The sequence below is a fragment of the Panthera tigris genome, chromosome B1, assembly GCF_018350195.1.
Source record: "Panthera tigris isolate Pti1 chromosome B1, P.tigris_Pti1_mat1.1, whole genome shotgun sequence".
Taxonomy (NCBI): Eukaryota; Metazoa; Chordata; class Mammalia; order Carnivora; family Felidae; genus Panthera; species Panthera tigris.
Genome location: NC_056663.1, coordinates 51,730,616 through 51,755,894, shown reverse-complemented (window position 1 = coordinate 51,755,894; position 25,279 = coordinate 51,730,616). Strand labels below are relative to the sequence as shown.

General features: G+C 39.3%; 1 protein-coding gene across 1 annotated transcript in view; it reads left to right on the top strand.

The window, feature by feature from the left end:
- PINX1 (PIN2 (TERF1) interacting telomerase inhibitor 1) overlaps positions 1 to 25,279 on the top strand; it is an 88,497-nt gene that overhangs the window by 8,692 nt on the left and 54,526 nt on the right. The window contains exons 4-6 of the mRNA XM_007097128.3: positions 1,362 to 1,440; positions 16,067 to 16,159; positions 22,649 to 22,725. Coding sequence (XP_007097190.1) covers positions 1,362 to 1,440; positions 16,067 to 16,159; positions 22,649 to 22,725 — 249 coding nt within the window. The remainder of the gene's footprint in view (positions 1 to 1,361; positions 1,441 to 16,066; positions 16,160 to 22,648; positions 22,726 to 25,279) is intronic.

Sequence of the window (25,279 nt, the reverse complement as noted above, 5' to 3'; positions counted from 1 at the left end):
TTTATTTATTTTTGAGAGAGACCAAGTGTGGGCGGAAGAGGGGCAGAGAGAGAGGGAGAGACAGTGTCCGAAGCAGGCTACAGGCTGTGAGCTGTCAGCACAGAGCCCCATGCCGGACTCGAACCCACAAACTGTGAGATCATGACTTGAGCCCAAGTCGAACGTTTAACTGACTGAGCCAACCAGGCGCCTCCCTTTTGTCTGTTTCCGACTATTGGTATATAGCAGTTGAATTTATTCACGTTTCTCCTTAAATACTGGTGCTTTGAAAATATAACACTGTAATTAAAAATTAATGGCCTATTGTGCTTTTCATTTTCAGTATTACTATAGTGTCTATGTTTTAAGTGTATAAGTATATATAAGTGTATAAGTATTCAGTATTACTATAGTGTCTGAGCTGAAAACTTTGTTCTTAAATTTTTACAGCCAGCAGAATCTGATAGGAAATCTGGAGAACTACTTATTATTTTGGAGAACTACACCAAATTATTTATTTGATATACTGAGTAATGGACTAGAAATAGTAATTGCGCTGAGTGATAGACTAGAGCAGCTAAAATTTTTCGGACTAACAGCTAAAATTTTAAACCACTAAAGAGTTTATATGGGGTTAGTTTTGAAGGTAGTTGTTAAAAGATAGATGTATAGATACACTTAATTTTTAGGAGAAGCGTTGCCCAGTAAACCTATTTTTAACATGCCTTAACCTTCAGCATTCTTAAAAAAGTGTGTATAAGGCAAATTTCTGCATTGATACTTGCTTCCCACTGGTTAGATTGTTTCGGAGATGCCCATTCCCTTTTAAAGTCAGGTTATTTTTGTTACAATGAACATATTAGCACCACTTCATGAAGGTGCTGACAGAGGGAAATTGGAGTCTTTCTTACTCCTTCCTCAGTGTGGTTTTGTAAATTGGGGGTCAATGCAAGCATGTAGAATTGGGCAAAGTATTTTAAGTTCACATGAGCACAAAAGAGAGCCCTGAACTCTGTCACTGCTTTTTTCCTTTGACCCACATAATATTTCCATAATGAGGTAATGATTTTATTTTGCTTTATTTTAATATTTAGCATGCAGGTTGCCTGTTGATTATTTGATTATAAGTGGACTGTTGATAAGTTATCCACATTTGAAATCAGGACTCAGGCTTCAAATAAGCCCATTTTTAATACCGACACAGATAAATTACATTTTAAATTTATATTATTTCTTCATTCAAATTTATGTCATAATATTTTGATGAAACATTTAAAGTTTCACATTAACCACTAGATTTCCTTGATTCCAAAATAAATCTATCTCAACTGGTGCAAGTAAACTGTAAGCTTACCTTTATTTGATTTTTTGGATATTTTCAGGATAACTGGATTGCTCATCAGGATGATTTTAACCAGCTTCTGGCTGAGCTGAACACTTGCCATGGGCAAGAAACAGCAGGTAGGGGAAACCTTTGCTTTGTTGTCCATTGGCTCTATAGAAGACACGTCTCAGTTTAAATTTTTTTACCAACTCTTTTTACTATAAGCATTATATATCTGAAAGTTAATTGATTGAAGTTATTACAATAGGCATTTCTGTTTACATTTTAATGGTGCTCTCCCCATCAAAAGCAAACACTTTTTCCCAGTAATAGTTTGAGAATGGCAAGATAAATCTGTTCAGTTCACAATCTCAAACAGTAAAGTGACCTTTCTGGGGATCCTTGAGTGTGACTAAAAACATGTTTTTAAAATATAAAGCAAAAACAAATACATATACAAAGCAAGAAATATCGAGTAGGACCACAAACCAGCAGCCAGCAAAGGCTTAATAGAAAAGCCTTTTTTGTGTTGATACTACTTAGTGAAATTTGTTTTACCTTTGAATGTATATAAGAGATTCAAAATGCTCAGGTAAAGTAAAATTTGTTACAAGGAGCTCAGTACTAGAAATTGTATACCTAAGGTATAGGAACTGGAAATGAAACAGTTGAATATTGGGCATTCCATATTAACAGAAAAATAGTACTGTTAAGGGAACATGGATGGTATAGTCCTCAGACTTTTGGGCCTTTGGTCTAATTTTAGAGTTTAAAGGAAGTTTTTTTTGTCGCATGGCTATTTGGAAAGCAAGGGCATGATGTCACCTAATTCTTGAAGAAATCTAGACTGTTAGCTCTTTGGCAAACAGTTTTTTTAAAAGAATAGTGGTAAAATACACGTAACAAAATTAACCATTTAACCGTTTTTAAGTGTACAGATCAGGGACATTAGGTACATTCATACTGTTGTGCAACCATCACACCATCTATCCGTAAAACACTTCATCTCGTAAAACTGAAATGGTGTCCCCATTCAATACTTACTCCCCATTCTTCTCTCTCTCAAGCCCTTGGTAGCCACCATTCTACTTTCTGTCTCTGAATTTGACTACTCTAGGTACCTCATATAAGTGGGATGATAAGGTATCTGTCTTCTGCATCCAGATCATTTCACTGAACAGAATGTCCATGTTATACCATTTCCAGGCATTCGGTTTTGTATCATTCCTTCCTTTTAAGGCTCAGTAGTGTTTCATTGTATGTACATACCACATTTTGCTTATCATTCATTCATCCATCAGTGGACACTTGGGTCGTCTCATGGTAATTCTAAGTTTTTGAAGAACTGCCACAGTATTTTCCGTAATGGCTACACCATTTTACATTCACAACAGCGCACATGACTTCCAGTTTCTCCATATGCTTGCCAACACTGGTTATTTTCTAGGTTTTTGGTTTTTTTGATAGGAGACATCCTGATGGGTGTGAGGGGATATCTCATAGGCTTTTGATTTGCATTTCTCTAGTGATTAGTCATGTCCGACATCTTTTCATATACTTGGCTGTTTTTATGTCTTCTTTGGAAACAGGTCTTCAATTCTTCAATTCCTTTGCCCCTTCTGAATTGTTTTGTTGTTGTTGATGATGAGTTATATTCTGCAAACATTTTTGTAAGGAATTTCTTTCTGTTCCCTGTGATTATGTTTGGCATACACTGAACTGTCAAAAGATGTTTGTTAAATTGGAAGAGGAAAAACTTTGTGGAATTAAAAATCAACCAAGTTCAGCAAACATTTATTGAGCTGTGTACTGAGTTAGACTTGAGGATATGTAGATGTATGAGACAGTCCCTGCTTAAGAGTTAGCTAGAGGATATGCTGGTAATTGGTAAAATTATAGGGCAAATTCAACTCTGGGAAGATTTATTGCAGTACTGCTTATAGGACTGAGCCCAAAAGCATGAAGGGAAAGGTGCTGTGTTTGTGTTTTCCCTAATTCCTTGTTAGAATCTATAACTTGGACAGTTTTCTTATCCATGGGATAACTATCAGAACTATCCTAATAGTTCTGTATAAAAAGATATATGGTCCTAATAAAAAAGATGCCAGTTTGTTAGCCAGAGAAAAACATAAGGAAAATGTTTTGTGAAAACACCAACTGGACTGGTATTAGGAAATGCGGGATATATGCAGTAGTAAATCTCAAGGACATTTAACCCTTACTAATTATAAACAAAAACATCTTTACATTCAGGATTTTAGTTGAAATCAGTAGAACCACAGATATGAATGTAAACATCATCATCTAAGACTTGCAGGTTTTGACTGAAGAGTAATAGAGTGTCATGGTTTAGAGATGAACACCAGAGCCAGACTGCCCAGATTGACATCTCTACTTGTGTGACCTTGACCTTGAGTACATTACTGAACATCTCTGTACCTTGGTTTCCTTTTTGGTGAAATGCAGATAATAGTACCATCCTCAGAAGGTTGTTGTGAGAATTAGATACATTAATATAACTAAAGCACGTTGAACACTGCCTAACCTATAGTAAGTACTCAGTAAGTATTAGCTGCTATAATCTTTATGATTGTTGTTATTTGTAGAGATAGAACTCCATAGTAGAATATTTCCTCTTGATTACTTTTAGTAATTAGAATATAGTGCCACCAAGAAAGTGTGTTACTTTTCAGGTGGATAGATTTGGGCTCATTACTGAGACTGTTCCTAAGTGTCATTAATGAAATCAAAGGCAATAATGTGCTTTCTCCCCAGATTAAAAAAAAAAAAAAAAAAAGAATGCTCTTAAGATAATGAATATTATAAATAGCCTCACTTGTTGGCAGCTAGATATAAATAAAATTTGAAATCTTTGTATGACTAATGGATGATCTGCAATTATTATAAGGTAAAAAAAGATGAAAACCCGTATATATGGCATGAGTTTGTAGGAAAATATAGAGAGGAAATACATGTGTGTGTGCTTGGGTATGCATCAGTGGTTTTCAACTGAGGGCAGTGTCTGGAGACATTTTTGTTTGTCACAACTAGAGGTGCTTCCGGTGACCGGTAGATAGAGGCCAGGGATGCTGTTTAATATCCTACAGTGCACAGGATAGCCCCCGATAACAAAGGATTATCTGGCCCCAAATACTAGTGGTGCTGAGGTTGATATACATAGAGTAGCTCCAGAATATCTATTCTGTACATATTTTATATACATAAAATATCTATGGAAAAATACTGAAGAAACTGGTAAGAGTGATTGCATCTGGGAAGGGAGCTGAGTGGCTGGGAAACAGGGATGAGAGGAAATTAAGCTTGTGCTATAGTCCTTTTGTACCTTCATGACTTTGTACCATGTGTGTTTTGTCCTACTCAAAAAATTGTTTAAAAATTAAGTTCAGGGGCGCCTGGGTGGCTCAGTCGGTTAGGCGTCCGACTTCAGCTCAGGTCACGATCTCGCAGTCCGTGAGTTCGAGCCCTGCGTCAGGCTCTGGGCTGATGGCTCAGAGCCTGGAGCCTGCTTCTGGTTCTGTGTCTCCCTCTCTCTCTGCCCCTCCCCCGTTCATGCTCTGTCTCTCTCTGTCTCAAAAATAAACAAACGTTAAAAAAAAATTTTTTTTAAATAAATAAATAAATTTAAAAAAATTAAGTTTAAAACTGTTTCTTGAGTCCATTTCCCTCATTTACGGCCACTTCTGATGCTTCTGCTCTCCTTTGCCACAGAACTCGAATTTTCTATACAAATTGATTTCAGTTCTGTTCTCTCTTTTTAAAAACTTTTAACATGGATTGAGTCAGTCTCAGACAGTCTGTTTAGCTGCTCTGCCTCTCTTTCGCCTCTTCTAGACTTGGCAGACACTCACTGTGTGGGGCGGGGAACCCAAAACATCACACTCACTTCTCTGGATTTTCTTAGCCTTAACTGGGACTGTGTAATTCTCTGCTTTGCTCCACTATAATATCTTGGAGTCATTCCCCTCCTGCCCCCCAATATTTTGTTGCGGTTTTCTTAGTAAGAGAGACCATTGAAATGAGCCAGTTCACCATTACTGGAAGCAGGACTCTGGCTAGAATTTTTTTTTTTTAAATAAACCTTAGTGAGGTATAATTTACATATATACAGTGTACCCATTTTTGAGAGTACAGTTCCATGAGTTTTGACAAATGTATATACCTCTAATATATAATATCGTAACAACCATGATAAATTTTCATTATTATAAAAAATTATCTTGGGTCGCTTCCGAGTCAGCCCCCTGCCACTCTCCTCCCACCCCTCACTTCATTCTCTGGCCCCATACAACCACTGATCTCTCTATATAGACTGGTTTTGTATTTTCTTTTCTGCCTGGCTTGTTTTTCTCAGCACAAGTCATCCATGTTGTGTTTTATCCATGGAGATTTATCCATGTTGCGTTTATCAGTAACTCATTTCATTCCTGAATAGTATGCCATTGTATGCGTATGCCATAATTGTTTATCTGTTCACCTGCTGATGGACATTTGGGTTGTTTCCAGTTTTTGCCTACTATACCCAGAGCTGCTGTGAACATTTCTGTGCACATCTTCGTGTGGACATATGTTTTCATTTCAGCGAGAGCCCTGTGCTCCCTTCCTTGTGCTATGTCCAGAAATTGCCTCTTGACAGAAATCCAGGGCAGTCCTTGAGCTCACGTCCTTTGTTGCCCCTCTGTCAAGGATGACAGTCCTGTGCTGCCTGTCATCAGTATCTCATGAGTTGTTTCATATCTTTTGTTTTCCCATTGTTTATAGTAGAGGGGCGTGCCCCATGGCAGTTACCTTTTGTGGGCAGAAGACAGGGAGTCTTCCTGCCGTCTCTTTTAAACCCATGTCAGTCAGACTTTGCCTCACTGCTCCACAGAATCTGCCCTTGCCAAAGTCACCAGTGACTTCCATGTTAGCAAATCCAGTGGGTATTTTAAAAAAAATTTTTTTAGAGGGAGAGAGGGAGAAAGAATCTCAAGCAGGTTCCATGCCCAGCATGGAGCTTGACATGGGGCTCGATCTCAATGACTCTGAGATCATGACCTGAGCCAAAATCAGGAGTCGGACACCTTACCGACTGAGCCACCCAGGCATCCCTCCAGTGGGCATTTTTTAATCCTCATCTTACCTCGCCCGTGACATAGATGTTCACTGCTTCTTGAAGCACTCATTTTCCTTGGCTTCTCAGACCCCACCATCTCCTGGTTTTCTTCCTGCTTCACTGGCCACTCCTCCTTAATCTCTGTTGCATTTTTCTTATCCCAGGCTTATGTCTGGGGCCCAGCAGTTCAGTCCTAGGACTGCCTTCATCTGTTATCTACACCAATTGTTTATTACATCATGGCCGGATGTAACAACATGGCTGGGATGTTTAGTGACAACGGCCAGATTGCTTGCTATGGTGTCACCCTCTCTCCTAAATTCCAGACTTGTATTGAACCCCCAACTCAGTATTCTTAATTTGGGGTGTCATCAGCTGTCAACCTCTCACACTTAACATGTTCAAACTCCAGTTCTGACTACTTCCCCACACCTACCCTCAGACGGTTTTATCCAATGTCTTTCCTATTTCAGTTGATGTCAGTTCCATCCTTCTAGTTATTCAAGCTCAACACCTGTGTCCACTAGGAAATGTTGTTGGTTCTGCCTTCAGAATATATCCACACCCTGACTGCTTCCTGCCACCTGCACTATATCCAGTATGATCTGAGCAATCATTTTTTCTTGTCTAGGTTTATAACAGCTTCTAAAGCTGATTTTCTCGTCCATGGCACTACTGAAGTTTTAGCCTAGATAATTCTTTGCTGTGAGGCAGGTCCTGTGCAAATAGGATGATTAAGCAGCATCCCTGGCCTCTATCCACTAAATGCCACTGGCACCTCTCCCACCCGCCCAGTTGTGGCAACCACAGGTATCTGCACATATTGCCAGATGTCCTTTGAGCAAAATACCCCTGGTTGAGAACACTGTTCTCAGTTGATCTTTCTTCATCCGTCCGTGGTCTCCTTCTGCATAACAGAGTGATTCTTTCAGAGTTTAAGTCTGTGCTATTCTGCTTTCCTGCTCCCCCGCCCCCCACCCCTGCCACTGTTTCCTCCTTTTCATTCAGAACAAAAGCCAAAGCCCTTTCAGTGGACTTGCAGCCATATATAATATGGGCCTTTTCTCTTTCTGACCTCATCTCCTGCCACCCCTCTTCTTACTCATTCCATCCTAGCCACTGACCCCTGTGCCAGTTTGTGAATACATCAGGCATCCTCCTGCCTTAGGATTTTGCACTAGATTCTCTGTCTCTAGAGCACTCTTCCCCCAGTTAGCTTCTATGCATTTTTTTAGCAAGGTCCACACTTACTGCCAGTTTAAAATTGCTTCTGTTTTTGGAAGCCAATTGGAAATTGGTAAGAAATAGCAGTATAAGGATATTATTTAGAAATATGAAGGAAGTAAAACCCAGGAGAACCAACTAAGAATGGAGAGAGATGGGGCAGGGAATTTGCTGTGTTGTTTTTTTAGCTTTGTTGAGATACAATTCACATGGCATATAATTTACTTATTTATAATGTATAGTTCAATGGCTTTTAATATATTCACAGAGTTTTCACCAGAACCAATTTTAAAACATTTCATTACCCCTAAAAGAAACTCTACCTGGTGGCAGTCATCCCCCATGACCCCCCTACCCACCCTAGGTAACTGCTGATTTACTTTCTGTCTCTAAAGATTTGCCTATTCTGTACATCTCATGTAAATGGAATCTTACAACATGTGGTCTTTTGTCACTGGTTTCCTTCACTGAGCATAACGTTTTCAAGGTTCATCTTTGTTGTAACATGTATCAGTACTTTATTCCTTTTAGTTGCCCAGTAATACTCCATTGTAGAAATATACCATGGTGTATCCATTCATTAGTTAATAGGCATTTGTGTTTCTTCCACTTTTTGGTCTGTTATGAATAATGCAGCTGTGAACACTATCAGTTTTTCTGTGGCCTGTATTTTCATTTTTCTTGGGTATAGATGTAGAGTGAAATTGCTGGGTGGTATGGTTACTGTATGTTTAACTTGACTTGAGTAACCACCACCCTCTTTTCCAAAACAGCTACACTATTTGACATTCCCACCAGCAGTGTATGAGGATTTTAATTTCTCTTTATCTTTGCCAGCACTTGTTACTATCTGTCTTTTTTATTATAGCCATGCTAGTGGCTATAAAGTAACATCTACATGTGGTTTGATTTGCATGTCCATGTCGGCTAATGATGTTGACCATTTTTCATGTGATTATTGTCCATTTGTGTCTTCTTTGGAGAAATAGCTATTCAGGCCTTTGCCCAATGTTTAATTGGGTTGTGTGTCTTTATTCTTGTTTAGTAAACTTTTTAATATTTTCCAGTACCAGTCCCTTATCAGATACATGATTTGTGAATATTTTCTCCAATTCTGTGGGTTGTCTTTTCACTTTCCTGATAGTATTGTTTGAAGACTAAGGATACAGAAATAGGTTAAAAGACTCATCCCGTTGTCTGAAGAAACTTAAAATCTAGTGCAAAAGAAAGAAATGAAATAAATACCAAAATAATTTGATCCTCCCAACTTTTTCAGTTCCTGAATAGTTGAGAGAGAGTAGCAAAGCTTTGGATGGTGAGGGTCTTCTTTGAAAATTTATCCTTATCTCTTTGTTTTCTAAGCTTTTTATTTCCCATCAGGTATCGCTAAGTTTGCATTACTGATGACTGTGGCTGGTTTCTAGCACACCTAAGCTTAGATACTAAGTGTGCTATTGGGTTGTTGTTTTGTTTTGTTTTTTAATGTTTATCTATTTTGAGACAGAGCGTGCAAGCAGGGGACAGGCAGAGAAAGAGAGAGATTCCTAAGGAGACTGCACTGTCAGCATGGAGCCTGACACAGAGCCTGATCCACGAACTGTGAGATCCTGACCTGAGCCAAAATCACGAGATGGATGCTTAACCTACTGAGCCACCGAGGCGCCCCCTATTGGGTGTAATGACAAAGTGGACACAGCTGAAGAAAGTCTAGAAAATAGACTAGAAAACAGCGACCCAGAATGCAGCTGTGAAAGAGGAAAAGCTGGGAAATATGAAACAAGTTTAAAGTGAGAAGACCAGCAGCACAAAGAAGAGAGAAAATGGGACAGAGGCAGTGTTTAAGGGGATAAGGGCTGAAGATGGTCTAGAATTAGTGATAAATCCACAGATTCAAAAAATTTAATGAATCCGAGCAGATTACATTTAAAGAAATCTTCACTTACAAACATAATAGCAGATGTAACTGTGTAACAGTGTAGCAGAACGCCATACACACGCATAAACACACACACACACACACACACACACACACACACATACATACACATTCACAGAGAGGAGACTCTTAATGCAGCCAGAGAAGATACACTGATTATCTGCAAAGAAGCAATGGTTATAAATGAAAGCAGAGTTCTTAAAGTGGAACCCAAAAGACATTGGAGTAATAATATTGAGGGAAATATAACTGGCAACCTAGAATTTTACCCCCAGCAAATAAAGTTTTCATGAAAGTGGATGGAAGAAGTTTTCAGATAAAGCTTTACCACCAGTAGGCCTTTGATAAAGGAAATTTTAAAGGATGTATTTCAGTCAGGAGGAAAGAATACTTATCATCTGCAGTATCCCCAAACCGGCGGTAACCCAACTGTCCATCAGCAAAAGACTGGATAAGTAAACTGCTATATGTTTGTAAATGCAAAGAAATGAAGTATGGTTACATGCAAGAGTAGAGAGCAGGGGTTGGTAAGCTTTTTCTGTAGAGGGCCACATAGAAATAATTTGCAGAGCATAGGGTCTCTGTTACAACCACTCAACTTGACTATTGGACTGTAAAATCAGCAACAAACAATATATAAACAAATGGATGTGACTGTGTTCTCCTTAAATGTTATTTACAAAAACAGGTGGCAGATCAGAGTTGGCCTGCAGGCTATTATTTATTCCCTGGTGTGGAAGAATCTCAGTAACTTCATGTTGACAGAAATGAGACACAAAGATAACATCCGGTATGATTCCACTTGTATAAAAATTGAGAGGGCAGGTGAAAATCTGATATTTAGGTGCCATACTTGGGTGGTCAAGTTATTTTAAAATACAAAGAAGTGATTACTATGTTAAGACAATAGTGATTACTTTGGGGGAGAGGCAAGGAGTTGGCATTGAGAAGGGACTCACGGGGAACTTTTGGGGTGATATTAGTGTTCTGTTTTTTTTTCTTGGTTGGCAATTACATAGGTTATTTGTGAACATTATGTTATATGTATTTTCTGTGGCTGTTACTCTCCCACCCTCCCGAAAGTAAATGGTTCAAAACCAGAACCAAAAGCAAGAGGAAGAGTGATTATCACAAAACTGAGGATAATGATTACAATTAGGACAGTGGTTTTCAACTGGGCGTGATATTGCCCCTCGTGGGACATGTGGCAATGTCTGGAGAGAATTTTGGTTTTCACAGCTGGGGAGATGTTAATTCTATCTAGTGGGTAGAGGCCAGACTGCTAAACATCCTACAGTGCACAGCACAGCCATGCCCCTCTGTCCCCGAACAAATAATTACTCACCCCGAAATGTCAGTAGCTCAGAGGTTGACGAACTCTATTCTAGGAGGAGGGGCCACAGGGGTGCTGGATGCTTCTGGGTGCAAGCAGTGTTCTGTTTTCTAATCCAGGGAGTGGTGGTGTGGTGGAATTTCTTTATAACTAACTGTATGGACTTCAGATGTTCCTATATATGATGATATGTGTCACAATAAATCTAAAAATTACTTGGTCCTTTTCTAGTAGACTTAATTACTTGAGTAATTTATGTAATATTAAACCTGTAATGAAGGTTGACTGAGAGTAACGTGCAGCAGTTTCATTATCAGGGTATCAACTGTAAATGGCAGTCAGTTTTCCTACACACATTCAATGACGTGCTTAGGGTGTTAGATAGACTTGAGCTGACCTTGCATGACCATGGTCATGGAGGCAGAAGCTTTTGAGTCTGGGGCTTTTTTTCTTAGAAACATCCACACAATCTTGAAGAGGGAAAATGAGTTGACTTTGCACTTTGGTATCATAACTTCCTCCTTCATGTACTGAATTAGAGAAAACTTGGTAATGTCTTAGGTAATAGGGTTATCAAGAAATCATCAACTGCAAGATTCATAAAGAAAGGAGCTATGAGATTATTTTTGTAGGTACTAAGAAAAGAAAGCAGAGTTTTCAGTTGTTTTCTTTTGAGATTTGACAGTGCTAGCTAGAAAGTTACTTTTTTTCTTTGATGGTATCGTGATTACTCTTTTCTGAGAAATGCCGTTGTAGTTGCAAAAACCCTGGTTGGGGACAGATGTACTTTGTTCTATTGCTGATTGCTGAGGCTGGGCACAGTGTAGTTGGGCCTTTGTGATGTATTCCCAGAAGTGCAGTCAGTGAAATGTTTAAAGTGACCCAGGGGACCCTGTATTATTTGTCAGGAAGGTAGTGAGTGTGTAACAGCTTCCAAGTGGTAGTGCTTTGTCCTCATGCAGTCCGGCCCACAGGTTTATCTGTGCAGGCTGATTCTTTTGTGCATAAAGCAAGCAGAAGACAGCTGAAGAGTTCCTCATCTGTAGATTAAGTTCCACCTCAAGACCCGTAGAGGGTGCTGATAGCTCTGCAAATGGGACGGAGCAGCTCACTGCTTACTGTCCTGCCCAGTAGAAACCAGGCCTTGCTAACTGCCACTCCCAATACTGAAAAGCCTTTAGAATCTTCCTGTGAGGGAAGACCTATCCAAGGAATGGACCTGGACAACTAATAGGTTATTTTTCTGCCATGTCATCCTTGGTAAATACAGTATCTTCATCCAAGTGAATTTTTGATCATATTGCTTGTATTAAAGCTGAAAAGCAGATGACACAATAACCCAATAACATACTTTTCTACTGTTATAATATTTTTAGTTAGTTAAGCCTGTGTATCAATTCATACAGTATTGTTTTAACTAAGTAGAGATTCCATACTGTTTGCTTCATAGAATGTCTTGCAAAGATTCTAGAAATAACCCTTATTTTCTTGTGGGACATAAAACTCGGTGTATTCTTCAGAATTTCATTTTTTGGAATTATTTTATTAATTAGTTCTCTCTACCAGACTCAACTTAGCTTTTCAGTGGACTTCATGGTTTTACGAAATGTTTGTTACTTCCAGCAGGTATTTTGTCCCTTATGATTTTAAATATTTTTGAAAATAAACTGGGATGCCAAACACCTGTTTAGGACAGGGGTCTTCAAGTTTTTTTGCACTTTGAAAAACAGTATACCCTGTCTCACATTTTTTTTTTTTTAAGTTTATTTACTTCTTTTGAGAGAAAGTGAGTGAGCTGGAGATGGGCAAAGAGAGGGAGAGAGAGAATCCCAAGCAGGCTCCGTGCTGTCAACACAGAGCCCAGCACAGGGCTCGAACCCACGAACTGTGAGATCATGACCTGAGCCTAAATCAAGAGTTGGATGCTTAACCGACTGAGCCACACATGCACCCACCCACCTCCGCCTCACATTTTTGAGAACAACATTTGTAAGGTTTTTAATCATAGCTTTAAATCATTGCAAAAAATATAATTTCTGGCCTATTGGGAAATGCTAGCATTTTAAAATAATACCATTACATTGTTAAATGTATCCAGCGGATGCTATATACCAGTACAATTTGATATTCATTGCCACATATTTATAAATACACCAGCAAGTCTTTTAGTAGTCAGAAATGTTGTATTTTGTTGTTCCTTTTCCTCTGCAATAATGTTTCCATTGCACATACCCCATAGTATTTTATGCTTATATGTTTCTTTTTGTTTAAACTTTTAAAAATTCATCACCCTATTCTATTTCTCTGCTACAAAACAAATACATATAAATACACCATTCCTGGGAAAGACTGCTCCTGTGTAAATCAGCCCCCAAAAGTCTCTGTTCCTAGAATGGGATTTGCCACCATACCTCTCCAAAAAAGAGACAGAGAGAGAGAGAGAGAGAGAGGAAGGAATTTGAGCAATTCAAGGTTGCTTTATTTCTAGTAACCCCAAGATTTTAAGTGTAATATTTTTCTTTGGATGAAGTTGTCATTGCATCAGTAGATGGCAATGAATAAAACTGGGAAATATATTACAAATTTTGAAAATAATTATTATAATAGTGCAATCTTTCTGGAAGTGCGTCTCTTGATGAGATAGATAGATTGGTGCGGGGAGGGGGCTGCTTTTGCTGCTTTGATTAAAAGATGCTTCCCAGTCCTTTGGTTTGTGCCTTGCTTATATCCTTGTTGAGAGGAGAGTTGTGCCCCTCTTGTAAAGTGAGGGAAGGACCCATGGGAGAAGTGGAGAAGGAGAGCCACATTGCTGCATCCGCTCACAGAGCAGTGTGGGGAAAAAGCTAGGGACTGATTCCCCTGGGATCCGTCCGTGCTCCATGTACTGTGGGAAGCCTGTGTCCTCGGCAGGTGAGAAGCTCTCCCGGTGAGGCTTAGTGTCCTCTGAAGTGCAAGAGCAGCTCTGATGGGGACGTGGTGTAATGGGTAAGGATGTGGACTGTCACTCATCTCTGCCTAGGTTTGAATCCCTTCATAGCCACCTCCTAGATGTGCCTCGTTTAATCCCTCTGTGCCTCAGTGTCCTGTGAAGTACAGTTAGTCATCATGGCCCCTCCTTTGCAGGACATGCATAGAAAGCTCTGGAGTCCAGGGTCTCGTGCCTCATAAGCCTTCAGTTGATCATAACTACTTATCTAAGCTCGGAACTTACTAAGTGACTTGTGTTTGGAACATCAAAATTGAGAATATTACGTACCCTAAGAAGTGTTTGACCTCCGAAAGACAAGAAAAATTCACTCGTGGGATGTCTGAAAAAAACCCCAAGCTGTTTGTGAGAAGTGGCTGCAGGAGAAAATGTTTTGGGTTGCTGATATGATTAACCCATGCTAAGCATAGTCTGAAACCTTGAGATATCTATACATCCTTTGGAGCCTTACTATGTAATTCACACTTTGTTTTTAAAATTGCTGATTTCTAGGAGGGATTACAGCTAACTCCTATAACATAGTCAGTGGACATGTGCTGGTTTTGCTCCAGTACTAAGGCAAAATTTTCCTTTCCCCCACTTTTTCTAACCTCATATCTGTATTTCTTTATGGAAAATTCAGGCTCTTTTCTACCTGTGGTGTTCTGTTTCTGTTGTACTCCGCTGCCTGACCTTGACACATAAAGGTGAGGGAATACAGGCAGCTAGTTAACTAATTGACTATAATTGACTCTAACCCCAGTTGTACTTGCTCTGACATTTTAGGCAAGGTACTTTCTGGCTCACATTTTCCTTTTTTATCAAAAGAATAAACATGAATTTCTTCTTCAATTTGTTTTTGTTTTTGTTTTTGTTTTGTCCTTAAGGTAAGTCTCTAGTGAAATCTGGTATTTGAGGCTATGGCTCAGTGCTAGCTCTGCTCCTTCACACTCTGATTGTCATCTCTGATCTGGTTTTTGATTATCATTTAACCTCTTACCTTTATTCAATTTTTTTTTTTAATTTTTTTTTCAACATTTTTATTTATTTTTGAGACAGAGAGAGACAGAGCATGAATGGGGGAGGGTCAGAGAGAGGGAGACACAGAATCTGAAACAGGCTCCAGGCTCTGAGCTGTCAGCACAGAGCCCGACGCGGGGCTCGAACTCACGGACCGTGAGATCATGACCTGAGCCGAAGTCGGCCGCTTAACCGACTGAGCCACCCAGGCGCCCCTATTCAATTTTTAAAAGAATTTTTTATTTTGAAACAATTATAAACATATAGAAAATTGCAAAAATAGTACTACAAAGAGTCCTGAGTATCATTCACCCACTTTTTCCCAGGGGTGACATCTAATATAGCAACAGCGTAACATTGAAACCAGGAAATTGACACTTGTGTGGATTGTTAATCAGACCATAGACCTTATTAAGTTTTCATCATTTTTTTAGCCTTCATTTGTGCGCGCATGCGTGTGTGTGTGTGTGTGTGTATGTGTAAGTTGTGTAGAATTTTATCGTGTGTATAAATTCATGTAATCATCACCACAGTTAAGATACAGGATTGTCTCATTACCACAGAAGAGCTGCCTCATGCTGCCTTTTTGCATGCACACCCACCTTCCACCCCTCCATCCTCCAGCACTCCCCATTCATCCCTGACCCCTGGAGACCATGAATGTGTTCTCTGGCTCTATAGTTTTGTCATTTTGACAATGTTCTCTAAATGGAACATATAGTGTGTAGGTCCACCTTTTTCACAGGCACAATGAGGTTGTTGCATGTATCCATAGCTTGATGCCTTTTTATTGTCGAGTAGCATTTCAGCATAAAGATGTACCAGGATTTGCTTAGCCATTCGCCCATTGAAGGAATTTTGGGTTATTTCCAGTATTTTACTATCATAAATAAGACTGTTATAACATTCGTTTGTAAGCTTTTGTGTGAACACAAGTTTTCATTTCTCTTTCTTGAGGATTTTATAAATTTCATGTGAATAGCCTTGCCTGATTCACAGTACACAGTTTAAGGAGAGTGTTTCTAATCCTATGAGTAGAGCTCAGTATTAAATAATAGGGCTTCTAAAGGTTTTATTTAAAAAAGACCATGTCATGGTAAGAGAATGAATGAGGGGATGGGTTTCAGAGAGTTTAATGCTTTTCTTTCGTTCTTTTTTTTTTTTTTTTAAAGACTCCTCAGACAACAAAGAAAAGAAAACTTTCAGCCTTGAAGAAAAATCCAAGATCTCCAAAAACCGTGTTCATTATATGAAATTCACAAAAGGTAAAATTAAGCATTTCTTTATTTGTTGTTGAAATCCCCATGTTCATACCAGGTTTCTTAAAGCATTTTTAGCTCTCACCAAAATTACTTCTTGTTTTATGTGCAGAATGGACAAGTATGGGTGGCCTGCCTGGCTTGATGTACAGCAGTGCTAAAGTTTCAGCATTTATTGTGAGTCACCTGGAGATCTTGTTAAATTGCAGATCCGTTAGCTCTGAGGTAGGGCCCCACATTCGGTTTTAGATTACATGCAAGTCCTTTGGCAAAGCTGGAAGCAGAAGTCAACTTGCTATGTAAAAGAGAAAAGTGACTTTACGTCACTAAGTCAGAAAATAATTTTAATTCATTGCTCAGCATTTTTACTTACAATTTCTAGTTTTTGAAGTTTAATGTTGGTATTGAATAACTTAAATTATTCCAATTTACAGAACTGTGTTCTATCTTGAGATCTCCAGTATGAGAAATCTCCCTCCTAAACTGATTTATATTATTTCACACCATTTCTTCATTGAATGGAGTGTTAACTTAGGCATTCCATGGTCATGGCAAAGTAGCATTAGAAAACATATTTGAGAACTGGGTAGTGAATCCCATCTTCTTCCATCACCGCTTCCCTACTCCCTTCCCAATAAACGCCGCCAATTACAAGTGCAGTTGTCCTGTGTAACCACCAGGTGGCAGTCTTGTATTGGTAAGAAACAATTTAACTTGAACTCCTCAACTCCCCCAGATGTTTTCCCATAGAATAATATTATGCATTAAGTACACTTTCCAGGCACAAAATCTTATTTGTTACATACTGTACTTCAAGTATAAATGTGATGATAATCCTGTTGTGCTATCTAGTCACCATATGATGGCCTTTCTATGGGAGATGAGATGTACCTTTCTATCTTTATATGCCAGGAAGCACACATCTCTTTGGTTTAGTCTAGTTGGCATGATTGAGAATTCCCTAATTCCTAGAACTTGCCTCAATAGCAGTAGGAGCTGGAATTCCCATTCCTCTTGGCAATTAATTGTTCTCACTTGGGCCAAAACCCCAAAGGTTTGGGTTTGGTTTTGGTTTAAGTGAGAGCCCGTGGCAGAGTTTAATGGAGTCGGGAGCTGAATAGCTTCAGGAACATGTACAAAGAGAAACAGGCACTTCCCCTTTCCCTCTTCCAGCTGCTGTGGTTTGTATGGCTCTTCATGTCTTCCCCTCTTCTTTCAGTTTAGAACCTTCTTTGTTGTTGTCCTCTGTGGTTTCTGATTGGGGTTTCTCTCCACTCCACTTCTGTTCTGGAACAAGAACAGTCCCTGTTACCTCCTCAGTCTTTCTGAGAAGAGGCTAAATTGCCACTTTATAACCAGTCGTTAAATATCCCTCCTTTTTTCATTATAACCTATGGGAAAAAAGAGACATATCACAGAAAGATGCTGAGCAAATTCATGAAAAGTGGCCTGTAACTTTTTAGATGGCATGTCAGCCTTTGAAGCTTTCACTTTTGCAAATCTAGTTTTCCTTTAGTATCTAACTACATGCATGATTTCACCCGAAGTGTTTGCTGAAGCTGGGATAAACCTCTTTAATCTGCTTTAATCTAATGGATGCTGGGAGTATCTGCTTTCTATTTCTAGTTAAGCCACTTCCTTGCCAGGTGACCCTGTCGGCCTGCTTGGTGTGTTGTGCCTTCGTTTTCTCTGAATGAGGTTTGCTGATTTATTAGCCTTGCCTGGGGAGAAAGAGGGCATCGGTATACAGGGAAAAGATACATCCTTTCAAGATATATTGTCAGAAAGGAAGCAGAGGAGATTGAGTGGGAAGATACAGGAAATGCAGATTGAGAGTAAGTGGAAAAGGTGGGAAAAGGAGGCAGAAATCCAGGTGGTGAAGAAAATAATTATTTACTACCCATCTTAACAATCCACAGTGAAAGCAGGTTCTAAAGTTCTTTCATTTAATAAATCTTTTCTTGTAGAACAATTGTTGTCCCTGGTTATGAATGATAAACCCTCAGTTTTCTCTAAGGTGGATGTTCTTTTTTTTTTTTTCAATATATGAAATTTATTGTCAAATTGTTTCCATACAACACCCAGTGCTCATTCCAAAAGATGCCGTCCTCAATACCCATCACCCACCCCCCATCAACTCTCAGTTTGTTCTCAGTTTTTAAGAGTCTCTTATGCTTTGGCTCTCTCCCACTCTAACCTCTTTTTTTTTTTTCTTCCTTCCCCTCCCCCATGGGTTTCTGTTAAGTTTCTCAGGATCCACATAAGAGTGAAAACATATGGTATATGTCTTTCTCTGTATGGGTTTTTTCACTTAGCATAACACTCTAAGGTGGATGTTCTTAGATCAACAGGAAACTTGGGTTCTGCCATTAGTCTCTCACATCACTTAAGCACTTACCTTCTTTCAGACTCAGTTTCCTGTCTTAAAAATGAGGAAAGATTTCAGGGGTGCCTGAGTGGCTCAGTTGGTTAAGCGTCTGACTCTTGATCTCAGCTCAGGTCTTGATCTCAAGGTTGTGTGTTTGGGCCCCATATTGGGCTCCATGCTAGGCGTGAAGCCTATTGAAAAATAAGTAAGTAAAATGAGGAAAGATTTCTCAGTCATTATAAAGTTCTAAAGTAGGTTCCATTTTATGACTTTTCAGAAATGACCCATTTTATGGAACTTTTGATTGTTCAGCATATTAAATGATAATCATTTTAGCCTGCGGGTATGCCCCGCAGTAACTAATTTGCTTATTTGATGAGGGTGATTCATGTTGTAACTCCCATGTGTGGTCCAGAGACCAAATCATGGGAAAATGGCATTTTACATAGCTTGGTTTGAAGAGTGAAGATAAAAATTTGACTTCAGTGAGATTCCAGTAGTGAATAGCACTGTAAAATATACTGCTGCCTAAATACTGGCTATATCATTTTAGTTCTAATACATAATTATTCCTTTTTCTGGTCCCAAATTTCTGCTTTTATTTTGAAACAATTTATTATATAACTTAAAAGTTAATTTCATCTGTATTTGTTTAACAAGCCTAACTTCAGTGCAGTTTCTTTTAATTTGAAAAATGTTTGTTGAGGCCTCATCTACAGAGAGGAAAAGATAGGGAGAATGTGAAATTCTACAAAGCCATTTTTGAAGTGTTTAGTATATGCAGTGGGAAGTTATCAAGAGAACGCTGCTTCTACCCCCCCACCCCCCCCGACCACTGCCCCGCATCGTGCGGTGGCTAGAAGAAAGGTCGCACAAACTGAAGCTGTGCAGCTTCACCTTAGTAATATTACTCAGCCTTCTTACTCCTGTGACAGTTTGCAGTATTTGCTTCTTAAACAAGGAAACTGCGCGGACAGCACAGGTCCTGGTAGCTGGCTTGCTAGCCTGGATACACCAGACTGTAGGACTGCTGGCGTGGTGACCTCCTCCCCACGTCGGACTCTGCTGGTGACCGACATCCAGTTTCCTCTTCTGATTCTTTTGCCATTTAAATATAAAATAGCACCATGGCAGGCTTTTACAGAATCCTGACTGTCTTATTGGTTGTGAGGGTCTCACTTCTTTTCATTCCCTACTCTGATTCCTTCAGTTTTCCTGGTTTTCTGACATCACCCTTTCAGTGACGTTGCCATAATCTTTGGTCCTAGGCTTATTATCGGTCCCATGTATTTTCATTAAAAACAGAAATCAGAATGCAGTGTTTTATCCTTCTTTATTGGGGAATGCAAATGAAATTTCTAAGCAAATGAAGCTTCCTACATACACCTGCAGTGGGTTTTTTGTTTGTTTGTTTTTTTATTTTAACAAACGTATTTCTCAGACCTGCATTTCCTTGCCCTCGCCCCTTTACTCTGAGTAGAAAACTCAGGGTTTTTTTTAAGTCTTTGTTACAATACAGTGCTGTAATACATTTTTTTCCTTAGAACTTGTTGGGTTCTATATGACTTTTACCCTTAAAGTAAGAGCCTCCAAATCTCTGTGATTCTTCAATTCTTATGTTTGTTTTTTGTAGTTTCATTTGCTTCCCTTGTGGACTCCTTGGTGTTGTAAAGTGTATCTGACTATAGTGGTAACTTCTCTCCTTTCCAAATTGCCACTTGGATAGACTGGAAAACCTAATAATCATGATTACTAGAAAAACAGCTAAAAAGATCATAAAGTACTCTTTTCTGAAAGTACTTGTTTATCCTTTTATGGACTTAAGTTCTATCAGCTTGGCTACTGGAAGCTGTTTTTCCTGGTTCTCAAAATGTTATGGCCAATTGAAGATTAATAGATAGATGACCCAAATTCAGACAGAGAACACATATTTCCTTTTAGTTTTTGATTGTCATTTTCTCTAACATCTAAGTTTATCAACAGTATTTGTTGTGATTTAACCTTAATTCAGAACTGAGACCAGTAAACTTTCAAACTCAGTTTTAATATATATACCTGATTCCAAAATGGCCATAATTTTGTAACGTTGATAAACTTTTCACCCAGGACCATTGACTAATAACTATTTCAATATTGCTTCCATCTTCACATTTTGATCTATCTTTAAGTCCCTTTCCATTGGTCTCTGACTCTTAATTCTTCTCTGTGTTTTGTTTTCCAGATCAAATCCAGAGCAAGGCCTGTAACAATCCTGGTTTCTACATTTACTTAAGTGAACTTTCTAAAGGATAAAAATTTCTGATACAAGAACCCATCACCAAAACCTTAGAAACACTTGCACCTTCATTGGTACAGCTTACTGTCTCTCTCAGCTTGGCAGTTTTCCCTTTGATGTTTAGATTTGTTTTCAATCTCTGCGTGTTCATAGTTTGACATCCTGTTTTAGAATTGTGATCTTGCATGTACCCTGCCTTCTTTAATCCCTTCAGCATTCCTTTTAGTTGAATTGCTATAAAAGAGATCTTAATTTGCATTTCTTTTAGGGTTTCTGTTCCATTCCAGAAGATAGGTTGGGGATAGATGGCGAATACATATTTTGAACTAAGTATAACTCCTTTTTCTGAAATAGAAGCTGCCACCCTGAATGTGCTCTGCTGTGCAAAATGGGTTATGCTGATGACAAAGCTAAGAATAGATCTCTAGACCTCCTCCTGAGGGTTTGTCCAGTTATCCCCACCATGAGCAGTGTTATTCCCCACTTTTCTGGTTCATTTTCTGAGTTCTTGTCTGGGATATGCTTCATTTTGTTCTTAAGTAGGTTTCCTATGGGGTCTCTTGTATGGGTCTGCTTAATAATCAGAACCAGGAGGGCTTTGTTTCTAGCTCAGGAAGAAAGGAGAGAGTAACACAGAGCCACAAAGGAACATGTCCTTCCTGATAGAAACTGGTCGTATTGACTGGACCATTGAATCTGGTACTGCTGCCTATGAAACTGGTTATGGCGCCTGGCTTTGCATTAAATCCAAGAGTGTTTTGTTTTTTAATTTCATGGAGTCACTGAGCGATATCATATTTGAATGCCCCAGTGATTGTCAGTGAACTAGAACTTTCTGGGTCATGCCATTACTTTGCCAAGTCAGTTTGCTACAGGAAGCTAAGAAGACCAGTGGGTCCATGACATTGGAACTTAGTCTTCCTACTCAAAACAAAAATTCCTGTGTCTAACCTAGAGCCTAACTCCCCCAGAGCTTCAAGACTTTACATGTAGTAGTTACATTTTAAAGTGCATTTGCCATGTAGTTGACAAATGGGAACAGATTCAGTTGACTGCTCACAGAGTATTATTGGTAGAAGTGGAAATTCCAAAGAAGTGAATTTTAAATTAGTTGGTTTGTGGGTTTGAAATTAAGTTAAAGAGTTTAGTGTTTTTAATAAGAGGCATAGGTCCTTTGGACAGTGCTTTGCCAGAAGCCATTTCATTTCCTGCTCTTATTATGTATCCTTTTATTTAAAGATGATATAGTTGTAACAGTAAAGAACATTTTAAAGAGAAAAATCTGAAATCCTTTCACCCTAATGTAGTAATTTTTGTTTGCATTTATTCTTTTTAAATTTTTTCTCATTCATTCAATTAGTTATTGAGCTCCTATGTGTCAAATACAATATGCTCTCATTCGTGTGTGTTTAAAAGCTGTAAAGCTACCAGCATTTTTGTTCTGCATTTCATAATCCTGAGTAACTCATGTCTCCTTGAAGTAAAAAATATCTGTTTTATAAATGGGGAACCTAGAGACCCAGAAATCATAAGTGAAAGGTGTACCAGTAGTAGAGCTAGCTTTGAAATTCAGTTTTCCTCTCCTGCTACACGCTTTTGATTGTTTCTACCGTAAAGAAGAGAACATCACTGATTCTGGTTGTGAAACACTGTCTTGAGTTTTAAGTCATTTTAAAATTTATTTGATTTTACTTGTTAACTAAGGAGTTGTTGTGAAGGGAGACAGAAAGTAGTTTACAAAATTGTCTCTTTTCCAAAATCCATTTTGCTTTCAGGATTCTCATAGTTTATATTTGTGCCCCTTATTTTAGAAAGAATGGTATTACTGAAAGGCACCGTGTTGTTTTTCTAGGGAAGGATCTATCATCTCGGAGCAAAACAGATCTTGACTGCATTTTTGGGAAAAGACAGAGTAAGAAGACTCCTGAGGTATTAAGCCACATACAATTGATATGTTCTGTTTCAACACCGCTTGGTTTTCAGCTGTGCGTAGAACTATTTATATCTATTACTGATAGTACTCTTTAGATAAAGCTCCAAAAAAAAGATGTGAGAAGTCTCAAAGGCTAAATGTGACCTTCTTAATAATAGTAGTTGGAAGATACAAGGATTCTAAAGAAGAGTATGTGTCACCTGCTTTTTCCCTTGTGTGAGGACTAGAGTAAACTCTGGGAAGAATGCTTTTGCTGACATATTCAATGGGGAAAATGTCTCTCCCATCTGAGGATGCTTGCAGCGGTTTTGTTTGCTCAGACTGCATAACAGTCTGGGATATGGCTTGGGAGGGACAATGTCATCTGCATAGTCCTGTCCTGGTCTGCTTCCTTTTAAAAACATTTTGAAAGTGTAGGATCATCACCAAGAATCTGTAAGGGATTTAGATGTAGTATTTCCTCCATTGTACAATAGTGTTTGTCTTAAAACTAGGTGAGAGCAGGGTGACTACACCGTACCCTACATGAGATGAGTCCATAATTCATAAGCTTCGTTAGTAAATTGGGCTTTGTAATTTAGTATGGAGTTTTTTGTGCCATTTCCAAAGTAAGAGGCAGTCCTGAGTTTGGATGTCAAAATAGAATTTGTGAAATAGGGGTTTCTGGAGACATAGGAGTAAAAATTTAAAATTGGTGTTGCCTCCAAAAATCTGCAGTATGGTTGCTATAACTATTACTCAGTTAATCTGGTGTGTCCTACTTAGGTTTCTTTATTGGTTTCTAGCCAAGGCCCTGGTGCAATTTTTTCTGACATTTCTCTAGACTGACAGGAATTTTTCCAGGGTAGTAGCTTTTTGTTACTTCATATTATTTCCGAAGACTCTAGAATAAGCAGTTATTAGAAATTTTTGCTCGGTGATTTCCTTTGCAGGTTGGGACTAAATTCCATTTGTCAGGGCTTTTCTGCCCCTACACCTTTAGCAGTGAGGACTGAGGAAGCAGTGCTCCCTTGGCTCACTGAGGGGCGGTGTTTATAGGTCTCTGCTGAGTCATGTCAAAGGCAGGTGGGTCATTAGGGAGAAGGCGTTCTGCCATCAGGCCACACTGGATGTTTCACTCCCAGAGAGGCTGTTGGAAAGAGCAGAGGATCATCAGACAGCCCTGCTTCTGGTCACCCCTCTGCCCCTCAGTGGTGACTGTATGACCTGGATTGGCTCAGGCAGGGCCCCTGCCTTGTTCACTAAAGACTGCATTTGTCTTATCTGAGTCTTCCTCTTTAATCACTGTCCTTTGATCATGCTCCATATTTTGAGTATCCTCAAGGATGTTCTATCACCTCTGCACTGACCTAACCACACCCTCCCATGGCCACACCTGGCACCTTTGCCTCGGCCCCATAGTCCATCCTGGACTCCTGAAAATAACCTTTTTGTTCCAGCTCTGTCAATCCTGCATTCTTACTGTGCTGGCATTTCTGGATCTTTGCGTTCTTGGATTACTTGGCCCGCCTTTTTCTTCCTGCTGCCTGAAACCGTGGTCTTTTGTAGTACTCTGTTTGAAATTTTATGGTTGAACAGATCAGGGAAGGAAACTTTTGGTAGAACTTTAAAAGAACTTCTGTGGTAAGCACAGGAAAGCTTTTTGTTAAAGGCAATTAGAGGTTTCTAATCCTCTGGCAGACATCTGCCTGAGGACTACTGATGTTAGGTGCCTTGAGGTTTTCAACACTGTCTGGTATTACTTGGCCTTTTGACGGTGATGTCATTCATGACCACGTTGACATGAGCCTGTGTTTGAGGAGCTTCGGAACCAATTCTCTGGTACTAACCCAGGGAAAATCTATTTTGGTGCAGTTGGTGTGGAGAAGACCGGCCTTGTAGGATCCTGTGCTTTGTGCAAGATTTATATCCAGGCGTGTCTTCATCTCTCATTCCAGCTTACGGTCCTCCTCTTGTTGATGCATTGAACATCCTGATTGTTCGCTGAGGCAGTTTTATATCAGGACGCAGCACTTGGTCTGTAGCAGTGGTTCTCAGCATCTCTTGCACTCAGTCACCTAAGGAGCTTTTTAAAAAATGATAATGCCAGGGTGCCACCCCAGGCCAGTTAAATCCTAATTTGGGGTTAGGGTCCAGGAATAGGTATTAAAAAGAGAAGAAGAAAAATCGTTTTAATATCAAATAAAGCCTACCCAGATGACACAGGTGATTATTGGGAGTAAGGATTGAGAGCCACTAGTAGAAGCCCTGTCATATGTGACATCTGGGAGAGCTTCTGACTTTAGGATTACGAATGTTGCCTAGGACAGGGCTTCTGAAATCTTAATCTGGACACAGACCGTCTGGGAATTTTATTAAACTGCAGGTTCTGGTTCTTGAGGGTGGGGTGGGGCCCAAGAGTCTGCATTTCTGAGAAGCTCCCAGGTGATGCCGATGCTGCTGGTCACACTCTGCTGCATGCAGTACAAGGAGTAGATTGGGCCCTGGTGGTATTTGACATTTAATATACGTCTGTACGTATTTGCATACAACATGGAATGTATTTAAATC